Below are 10,900 nucleotides of genomic sequence, written 5' to 3'. Positions count from 1 at the left end.
GCTAGGCTATCGCTACAAACGCTCAGCCATTTGGTGCTAGGCTAACTCTAGCCCCTTCTCTCTATGCATGCTAAAGCTAGGCTAACTCTCTCCTATTCCAGGATGTGTATGCTAGTGCTAACAACCAGGTGCACACCCTGCGGAGGATCGTACGTGAGAAGGACCAGACCATCCGCAGGCAGAGTCGACTGGAGCGCCATGCTCAGGACGGTGGAGGGGGCACCTTGGTGGTACAGGGAGGGGGCACCTTACACCCCGCGAGGGGCGAGGGGGACGGAGGGGTGGGTGACTTGTCCTCCACCTCTCTGACCCTCGGCATGACCCTCTCCCCCAGTCCGGAGACAGTGGGCTATGGCTTGTCAGGGACGGGACTAGGGATGATGCCAGCCCCTCCCCCTCCCCCGCCACCTCCACCAATGCCAGGGATTCCAGGGAACAGTGAGTGTTAGTTCTGACCTATCATATCGCTCCGTTGTTCATGTAATTGATGTAATAGTTGTAATCGGCCTTCTCTCTCCTGGTTGGTTAATTCTCTGTCTTCTCTCTCCTGGTTGGTTAATTCTCTGTCTTCTCTCTTCTTCCTCTGTAGTGTCAAACGGGCCCTACCCTGCTCCTACTCCTCCTCCTCCCCCCCCCACCTCCCCCCTCCTCCCCCCTTATGTTCCATGGAGTCCTCCGGTCCTCTGCCTCCCCCTCCTCCCCCATGCGCCCCTCCTCTCCCCGGCTGTGGTGGATCACCCACTGTCATCTTTAACTCCGGCCTGGCAGGTAAGGCTGTGTGTGTGTGTGTGTGTGTGTGTGTGTGTGTGTGTGTGTGTGTGTGTGTGTGTGTGTGTGTGTGTGTGTGTGTGTGTGTGTGTGTGTGTGTGTGTGTGTGTGTGTGCGTGCGCGTGCGTGTGTGTGTGTGTGTGCGTGTGCGTGTGTGCGCACATGCATGCGTGTGTTTGAGCTGTGTGCCGCATGTATCAAAGAGAGATTTAAGAAGTGTACTTCTATAGTTGTATAAGGATCTCCTGGTGTGAACACTAGTGATCTGCCTCCCTTTCTCACTGGAGTTGATTCTGATTGGAGTATTCTGAACTACCACTTTTCTATACTTCCTTAGTTCTCTCTCTCTCTCTGGTACTCTGATTCTAACGTTCTCTCTTGTTCTAATTCAATATTCTTTCGGGTTCTCTCCTCTGTTCTGCTCTCAGAGGGGTCACTCAAGCTGTTCTGTAGGTTCCCTCTGATCACACGCTTAGTACCTGTCTCACACCTCTCTCCTCAGTACCTGTCTCACACCTCTCCTTAGTACCTGTCTCATGCCTCTCTCCTCAGTACCTGTCTCACACCTCTCCTTAGTACCTGTCTCACGCCTCTCTCCTCAGTACCTGTCTCACACCTCTCCTTAGTACCTGTCTCACACCTCTCTCCTCAGTACTTGTCTCACACCTCTCCTTAGTACCTGTCTCACGCCTCTCTCCTCAGTACCTGTCTCACACCTCTCCTTAGTACCTGTCTCACACCTCTCCTTAGTACCTGTCTCACGCCTCTCTCCTCAGTACCTGTCTCACGCCTCTCTCCTCAGTACCTGTCTCACGCCTCTCTCCTCAGTACCTGTCTCACATCTCTCCTTAGTACCTGTCTCACATCTCTCCTTAGTACCTGTCTCACATCGCTCCTCAGTACCTGTCTCACATCTCTCCTTAGTACCTGTCTCACGCCTCTCTCTTCAGTACCTGTCTCACATCCCTCCTTAGTACCTGTCTCACTCCTCTCTCCTCAGTACCTGTCTCATATCTCTCCTTAGTACCTGTCTCACACCTCTCCTCAGTACCTGTCACGCCTCTCTCCTTAGTACCTGTCTCACGCCTCTCTCCTTAGTACCTGTCTCACACCTCTCCTTAGTACCTATCTCATGACTCTTTCCTCAGTACCTGTCTCACGCCTCTCTCCTTAGTACCTGTCTCACACCTCTTCTTAGTACCTGTCTCACACCTCTCATTAGTACCTGTCTCACATCGTTCCTCAGTACCTGTCTCACCTTTCTTCTTAGTACCTGTCTCACACCTCTCCATAGTGCCTGTCTCACATCTCTCCTTAGTACCTGTCACGCCTCTCTCCTTAGTACCTGTCTCACGCCTCTCTCCTTAGTACCTGTCTCACACCTCTCCTTAGTACCTATCTCACGACTCTTTCCTCAGTACCTGTCTCACGCCTCTCTCCTTAGTACCTGTCTCACACCTCTTCTTAGTACCTGTCTCACACCTCTCATTAGTACCTGTCTCACATCTCTCCTTAGTACCTGTCTCACACCTCTCCTTAGTACCTGTCTCACACCTCTCCTTAGTACCTGTCTCACGCCTCTCTCCTTAGTACCTGTCTCATACCTCTCCTTAGTACCTGTCTCACACCTCTCCTTAGTACCTGTCTCACACCTTTCCTTAGTACCTGTCTCACATCTCTCCTTATTACCTGTCTCACACCTCTCCTTAGTACCTGTCTCACGCCTCTCTCCTTAGTACCTGTCTCACACCTCTCCTTAGTACTTGTCTCATACCTGTCTCTGTTGCATACATCTTTCATAACGGTACACATCCTCAGTACCTGTCTCATACCTGTGTTATTCTGTGTCGTGTCATTATGTGTTGAGGTGATGTCTTGTCATGTGATCATGTTGTGTGATTATGTGGTGAGGTGATGTCTTGTCATGTGATCATGTTGTGTGATCATGTGGTGAGGTGATGTCTTGTCATGTGATCATGTTGTGTGATCATGTGGTGAGGTGATGTCTTGTCATGTGATTATGTGCTGAGGTGATGTCTTGTCATGTGATCATGTTGTGTGATTATGTGGTGAGGTGATGTCTTGTCATGTGATCATGTTGTGTTCACATTTTACTCTACTGCTGCTGATACTTCTCTCTCTCTCTTCCTTCCGTTCCTTCCTCCTCATTCTCTCTCCATTCCATTCCCTCCTCCTCCTTCTCCTACTCTCTCTCTCTTCCTTCCGTTCCCTCCTCCTTCTCTCTCTCTCTTCCTTCCGTTCCCTTCTCCTTCTCTCTCTCTTCCTTCCGTTCCCTCCTACTCTCTCTCTCTCCCTTCCATTCCCTCCTCCTTCTCTCTCTCTCTTCCTTCCGTTCCCTTCTCCTTCTCTCTCTCTTCCTTCCGTTCCCTTCTCCTTCTCTCTCTCTTCCTTCTGTTCCCTCCTACTCTCTCTCTCTCCCTTCCATTCCCTCCTCCTACTCTCTCTCTCTCCCTTCCATTCCCTCCTCCTTCTCTCTCTCTCTTCCTTCCGTTCCCTCCTCCTTCTCTCTCTCTCTTCCTTCCGTTCCCTTCTCCTTCTCTCTCTCTTCCTTCCGTTCCCTTCTCCTTCTCTCTCTCTTCCTTCCGTTCCCTCCTACTCTCTCTCTCTCCCTTCCATTCCCTCCTCCTTCTCTCTCTCTCTTCCTTCCGTTCCCTTCTCCTTCTCTCTCTCCCTTCCATTCCCTCCTCCTTCTCTCTCTCTCTTCCTTCCGTTCCCTCCTCCTTCTCTCTCTCTCTTCCTTCCGTTCCTTCCTCCTTCTCTCTCTCTCTTCCTTCCATTCCCTCCTCCTTCTCTCTCTCTTCCTTCCGTTCCCTCCTCCTTCTCTCTCTCTCTTCCTTCCATTCCCTCCTCCTTCTCTCTCTCTCTTCCTTCCATTCCCTCCTCCTTCTCTCTCTCTTCCTTCCGTTCCCTCCTCCTCCTCCTTCTCTGTCTCTTCCTTCCGTTCCCTCCTCCTCCTCCTTCTCTCTCTCTAGCTGTGAAGATTAAGAAGCCTATCCAGACTAAGTTCCGTATGCCAGTGTTTAACTGGGTGGCCCTGAAACCAAGTCAGATCAACGGCACTGTCTTCAACGACATAGATGATGAAAGGATCCTCCAGGTACAAATACACGCACGCACGCACGCACGCACGCACGCACGCACACGCACGCACACACACACACACACACACACACACACACACACACACACACACACACACACACACACACACACACACACACATTTGCCTCAGTACAATGTGTGCAACATACACTACATGACCAAAAGTATGTGGACACCTGCTTGTTGAACATCTCATTAAAATGTTTTATATGGAGTTGGTCCCCCCTTTGCTGCTACAACAGCCTCCACTCTTCTGGGAAGGCTTTCCACTGGATGTTGGAACTTTGCTGCTACAACAGCCTCCACTCTTCTGGGAAGGCTTTCCACTGGATGTTGGAACATTGCTGCTACAACAGCCTCCACTCTTCTGGGAAGGCTTTCCACTGGATGTTGGAACATTGCTGCTACAACAGCCTCCACTCTTCTGGGAAGGCTTTCCACTGGATGTTGGAACATTGCTGCTACAACAGCCTCCACTCTTCTGGGAAGGCTTTCCACTGGATGTTGGAACATTGCTGCTACAACAGCCTCCACTCTTCTGGGAAGGCTTTCCACTGGATGTTGGAACATTGCTGCTACAACAGCCTCCACTCTTCTGGGAAGGCTTTCCACTGGATGTTGGAACATTGCTGCTACAACAGCCTCCACTCTTCTGGGAAGGCTTTCCACTGGATGTTGGAACATTGCTGCTACAACAGCCTCCACTCTTCTGGGAAGGCTTTCCACTGGATGTTGGAACTTTGCTGCTACAACAGCCTCCACTCTTCTGGGAAGGCTTTCCACTGGATGTTGGAACATTGCTGCTACAACAGCCTCCACTCTTCTGGGAAGGCTTTCCACTGGATGTTGGAACATTGCTGCTACAACAGCCTCCACTCTTCTGGGAAGGCTTTCCACTGGATGTTGGAACATTGCTGCTACAACAGCCTCCACTCTTCTGGGAAGGCTTTCCACTGGATGTTGGAACTTTGCTGCTACAACAGCCTCCACTCTTCTGGGAAGGCTTTCCACTGGATGTTGGAACTTTGCTGCTACAACAGCCTCCACTCTTCTGGGAAGGCTTTCCACTGGATGTTGGAACATTGCTGCTACAACAGCCTCCACTCTTCTGGGAAGGCTTTCCACTGGATGTTGGAACTTTGCTGCTACAACAGCCTCCACTCTTCTGGGAAGGCTTTCCACTGGATGTTGGAACATTGCTGCTACAACAGCCTCCACTCTTCTGGGAAGGCTTTCCACTGGATGTTGGAACATTGCTGCTACAACAGCCTCCACTCTTCTGGGAAGGCTTTCCACTGGATGTTGGAACATTGCTGCTACAACAGCCTCCACTCTTCTGGGAAGGCTTTCCACTGGATGTTGGAACTTTGCTGCTACAACAGCCTCCACTCTTCTGGGAAGGCTTTCCACTGGATGTTGGAACATTGCTGCTACAACAGCCTCCACTCTTCTGGGAAGGCTTTCCACTGGATGTTGGAACATTGCTGCTACAACAGCCTCCACTCTTCTGGGAAGGCTTTCCACTGGATGTTGGAACATTGCTGCTACAACAGCCTCCACTCTTCTGGGAAGGCTTTCCACTGGATGTTGGAACATTGCTGCTACAACAGCCTCCACTCTTCTGGGAAGGCTTTCCACTGGATGTTGGAACATTGCTGCTACAACAGCCTCCACTCTTCTGGGAAGGCTTTCCACTGGATGTTGGAACATTGCTGCTACAACAGCCTCCACTCTTCTGGGAAGGCTTTCCACTGGATGTTGGAACATTGCTGCTACAACAGCCTCCACTCTTCTGGGAAGGCTTTCCACTGGATGTTGGAACATTGCTGCTACAACAGCCTCCACTCTTCTGGGAAGGCTTTCCACTGGATGTTGGAACATTGCTGCTACAACAGCCTCCACTCTTCTGGGAAGGCTTTCCACTGGATGTTGGAACATTGCTGCTACAACAGCCTCCACTCTTCTGGGAAGGCTTTCCACTGGATGTTGGAACTTTGCTGCTACAACAGCCTCCACTCTTCTGGGAAGGCTTTCCACTGGATGTTGGAACATTGCTGCGGCAACTTGTTTCCATTCAGCCACAACAGCATTAGTGAGGTCGGGCACTATTTGTGCACAGGGGCATTGTCATGCTGAAACAGGAAAGGGCCTTCCCTAAACTGTTGCCACAAAGTTGGAAGCACAGAATCATCTAGAATGTAATTGTATGCTGCAGCGTTAAGATTTCCCTTCACTGGAACTAAGGGGCCTAGCCCGAACTGTGGAAAACAGCCCCAGACCATTATTCCTCCTCCACCAAACTTTACAGTTGGCACTATGCATTGGGGTAGGTAGCGCTCTCCTGGCATCCGCCAAACCCAGACTGCAAGATGGTGAAGCGTGATTCATCACTCCAGAGAACGCGTTTCCACTGATCTGTCACCACTTGGTGGTCCCGTTCTGTGAGCTTGTGTGGCCTACCACTTCACGGCTGAGACGTTGTTGCTCCTAGACGTTTCCACTTCACAATAACAGCACTTACAGTTGACCGGGGCAGCTCTAGCAGGGCAGACATTTGACGAACTGAGTTGTTAGAGAGGTGGCATCCTATGATGGTGCCATGTTGAAAGTCAATGAGCTCTTCAGTAAGGCCCTTCTACTGCCAATGTTTGTCTATGGAGATTGCTTGGCTGTGTGCTCGATTTTATGTGTACCCGTAGGCAACGGGTGTGGCTGTAATAGCCAAATCCACTAATTTGAAGGTGTGTCCACATACTTTTGTAAATATAGTGTATGTGTGTGTGTTCTCTGTCCTCTCCAGGAGCTGAATGTGGAAGAGTTTGAGGAGATGTTTAAGACCAAGGCCCAGGGGCCAGCGGTGGATGTGACTCTGAGCAGGCATAAGGCCCCTCAGAAGGGCCCCAACAGGGTGTCTCTGCTGGAGGCTAACAGAGCCAAGAACCTGGCCATCACCCTCCGCAAGGCTGGCCAGGGGCCCGAACTCATCTGTAGGGCCATCCAGACGTAAGTCACCTCTAACCTCTGACCTTTAACCACTAGACTATATATTACTAATATTATAGCTCTCTGTCTCCCCCTCTTTCTCTCTCTTTCCATTTCTCTCTCTCTCTCTCCTACTCTTTCTCTCTCCCTTCCCCCCTCTCTCTCCCCCCTCTTTCTTTCTCACGCTCTCTCTTTCCTACTCTCTCTCTCACTCTCTCTCGCTCCCCTCTTTCTCTCTCTCCCCCCTCTCTGTCTCTCTCTCTGTATGGAGTAAGTGCTAGATGTACATGAAGTGTATAATGTGTGTACTGGTATATAAACTGTGTGTGTTCTTTATAGGTTTGACATGCGTACTGTGCGTGTGGACTTTGTGGAGTGCCTGATGCGTTTCCTCCCCACTGAGGGCGAGGTGAAGATGCTACGGCAGTACGAGAGGGACAGAAAGCCTGTGGACGCACTGAGCGATGAGGACCGCTTCATGTTGCAGTTCAGCCGCATAGAGAGACTGGCCCAACGCATGTCCATCATCACCTTCATGGGCAACTTCCAGGACAACATACAGATGCTCACACCGGTACACACACACACACACACACACACACACACACACACACACACACACACACACACACACACACACACACACACACACACACACACACACACACACACACACACACACACACAGTAATATACTCTGTCTGAACACACATACTGTTACAGGTCCACTCATAATACACATAACATAATAACATTCTATAATAACAGGATTGTTGGTTTGGTTTCTGTCCAAAGCAACTCCACGCAATCATCGCTGCTTCTGTGTCCATCAAGTCCTCCCAGAAACTCAAGAAGATTCTAGAGGTGAGTGTGTGTCTCTCTCTCTCTGTCTCGCTCTCTCTCTCTTTCTCTCTCTCTTTCTCTCTCTCTCTCTCTCTCTCTCTCTCTCTCTCTCTCTCTCTCTCTCTCTCTCTCTCTCTCTCTCCCTCTCTATCTCTGTCTCTCTCTCTCTGTCTCTCTGTCTCTCTCTCTTTTTGCTCTCTGTGTCTCTCTCTCTCTCTTTGCTCTCTTTGTCTCTCTCGCTCTGTCTCTGTCTCTGTTTCAGTATCAGTGTTTTAACTGTATGTGTGTGTTTCTCAGATTATCCTGGCTCTGTCTCAGTGTTTTAACTGTATGTGTGTGTTTCTCAGATTATCCTGTCTCTGTCTCAGTGTTTTAACTGTATGTGTGTGTTTCTCAGATTATCCTGGCTCTGTCTCAGTGTTTTAACTGTATGTGTGTGTGTGTTTCTCAGATTATCCTGTCTCTGTCTCTGTCTCAGTGTTTTAACTGTATGTGTGTGTTTCTCAGATTATCCTGGCTCTGTCTCTGTCTCAGTGTTTTAACTGTATGTGTGTGTTTCTCAGATTATTCTGGCTCTGTCTCTGTCTCAGTGTTTTAACTGTATGTGTGTGTTTCTCAGATTATCCTGTCTCTGTCTCAGTGTTTTAACTGTATGTGTGTGTTTCTCAGATTATCCTGGCTCTGTCTCTGTCTCTGTCTCAGTGTTGTAACTGTGTGTGTTTCTCAGATTATCCTGGCTCTGTCTCAGTGTTGTAACTGTGTGTGTTTCTCAGATTATCCTGTCTCTGTCTCAGTGTTTTAACTGTGTGTGTTTCTCAGATTATCCTGGCTCTGTCTCAGTGTTGTAACTGTATGTGTGTGTTTCTCAGATTATCCTGTCTCTGTCTCAGTGTTGTAACTGTGTGTGTTTCTCAGATTATCCTGTCTCTGTCTCAGTGTTTTAACTGTATGTGTGTGTTTCTCAGATTATCCTGTCTCTGTCTCAGTGTTGTAACTGTGTGTGTTTCTCAGATTATCCTGTCTCTGTCTCAGTGTTGTAACTGTGTGTGTTTCTCAGATTATCCTGGCTCTGTCTCAGTGTTGTAACTGTATGTGTGTGTTTCTCAGATTATCCTGTCTCTGTCTCAGTGTTTTAACTGTATGTGTGTGTTTCTCAGATTATCCTGTCTCTGTCTCAGTGTTGTAACTGTGTGTGTTTCTCAGATTATCCTGTCTCTGTCTCAGTGTTGTAACTGTGTGTGTTTCTCAGATTATCCTGTCTCTGTCTCAGTGTTGTAACTGTGTGTGTTTCTCAGATTATCCTGTCTCTGTCTCAGTGTTGTAACTGTGTGTGTTTCTCAGATTATCCTGGCTCTGTCTCAGTGTTGTAACTGTATGTGTGTGTTTCTCAGATTATCCTGGCTCTGTCTCAGTGTTTTAACTGTATGTGTGTGTTTCTCAGATTATCCTGGCTCTGTCTCAGTGTTGTAACTGTATGTGTGTGTTTCTCAGATTATCCTGGCTCTGTCTCAGTGTTTTAACTGTATGTGTGTGTTTCTCAGATTATCCTGGCTCTGGGGAACTATATGAACAGCAGTAAGAGAGGAGCGGTGTACGGATTCAAGCTGCAGAGTTTAGACCTGGTAAAACACACACACTACTCAACACACTCTTTCTAATACCTAATACACACTACTCAACACACTCTTTCTAATACACACTACACAACACACTCTTTCTAATACACACTACACAACACACTCTTTCTAATACACACTACACAACACACTCTTTCTAATACACACTACACAACACACTCTTTCTAATACACACTACACAACACACTCTTTCTAATGCCTAGTACACACTGCCCAACACACTCTTTCTAATGCCTAGTACACACTACCCAACACACTCTTTCTAATACACATTACCCAACACACTCTTTCTAATACACACTACACAACACACTCTTTCTAATGCCTAGTACACACTGCCCAACACACTCTTTCTAATACCTAGTACACACTACCCAACACACTCTTTCTAATACACATTACCCAACACACTCTTTCTAATACACACTACCCAACACACTCTTTCTAATACCTAATACACACTACCCAACACACTCTTTCTAATACCTAGATACACACTACCCAACACACTCTTTCTAATACCTAATACACACTACCCAACACACTCTTTCTAATACCTAATACACACTACCCAACACACTCTTTCTAATACCTAATACACACTACACCAACACACTCTTTCTAATACCTAATACACACTACCCAACACACTCTTTCTAATACCTAATACACACTACCCACACCCACACCTCCCCCTCTTCTAATACACACTACACAACACACTCTTTCTTATACACACTACCCAACACACTCTTTCTAATACCTAGTACACACTACACAACACACTCTTTCTAATACCTAATACACACTACCCAACACACTCTTTCTAATACCTAGTACACACTACCCAACACACTCTTTATAATACCTAGTACACACTACACAACACTCTTTCTAATACCTAGTACACACTACCCAACACACTCTTTCTAATACCTAGTGCACACTACCCAACACACTCTTTCTAATACCTAGTACACACTACCCAAAACACTCTTTCTAATGCCTAGTACACACTACACAACACACTCTTTCTTATACCTAGTACACACTACACAACACACTCTTTCTAATGCCTAGTACACACTACCCAACACACTCTTTCTAATACACATTACCCAACACACTCTTTCTAATACACACTACACAACACACTCTTTCTAATACACACTACACAACACACTCTTTCTAATACACATTACCCAACACACTCTTTCTAATACACACTACACAACACACTCTTTCTAATACACACTACACAACACACTCTTTCTAATACACACTACACAACACACTCTTTCTAATGCCTAGTACACACTACCCAACACACTCTTTCTAATACACATTACCCAACACACTCTTTCTAATACACACTACACAACACACTCTTTCTAATGCCTAGTACACACTACCCAACACACTCTTTCTAATGCCTAGTACACACTACACAACACACTCTTTCTAATACACACTACCCAACACACTCTTTCTAATACCTAGTACACACTACCCAAAACACTCTTTCTAATGCCTAGTACACACTACAC

General features: G+C 47.6%; 1 protein-coding gene across 1 annotated transcript in view; it reads left to right on the top strand.

The window, feature by feature from the left end:
• The window catches only part of LOC106593939 (formin-like protein 2), a 51,733-nt gene that overhangs the window by 32,363 nt on the left and 8,470 nt on the right, over positions 1 to 10,900 (top strand). Inside the window, 8 exon segments of the mRNA XM_045698029.2 lie at positions 102 to 305; positions 308 to 438; positions 590 to 768; positions 3,762 to 3,886; positions 6,692 to 6,894; positions 7,213 to 7,447; positions 7,669 to 7,737; positions 9,258 to 9,338. Coding sequence (XP_045553985.2) covers positions 102 to 305; positions 308 to 438; positions 590 to 768; positions 3,762 to 3,886; positions 6,692 to 6,894; positions 7,213 to 7,447; positions 7,669 to 7,737; positions 9,258 to 9,338 — 1,227 coding nt within the window.

Source organism: Salmo salar, chromosome 16 (assembly GCF_965601325.2).
Source record: "Salmo salar chromosome 16, fSalSal1, whole genome shotgun sequence".
Lineage (NCBI taxonomy): Eukaryota > Metazoa > Chordata > Actinopteri > Salmoniformes > Salmonidae > Salmo > Salmo salar.
The sequence above is the reverse complement of the archived record's forward strand: the minus strand, read 5'-3'. Positions and strand labels throughout refer to the sequence as shown.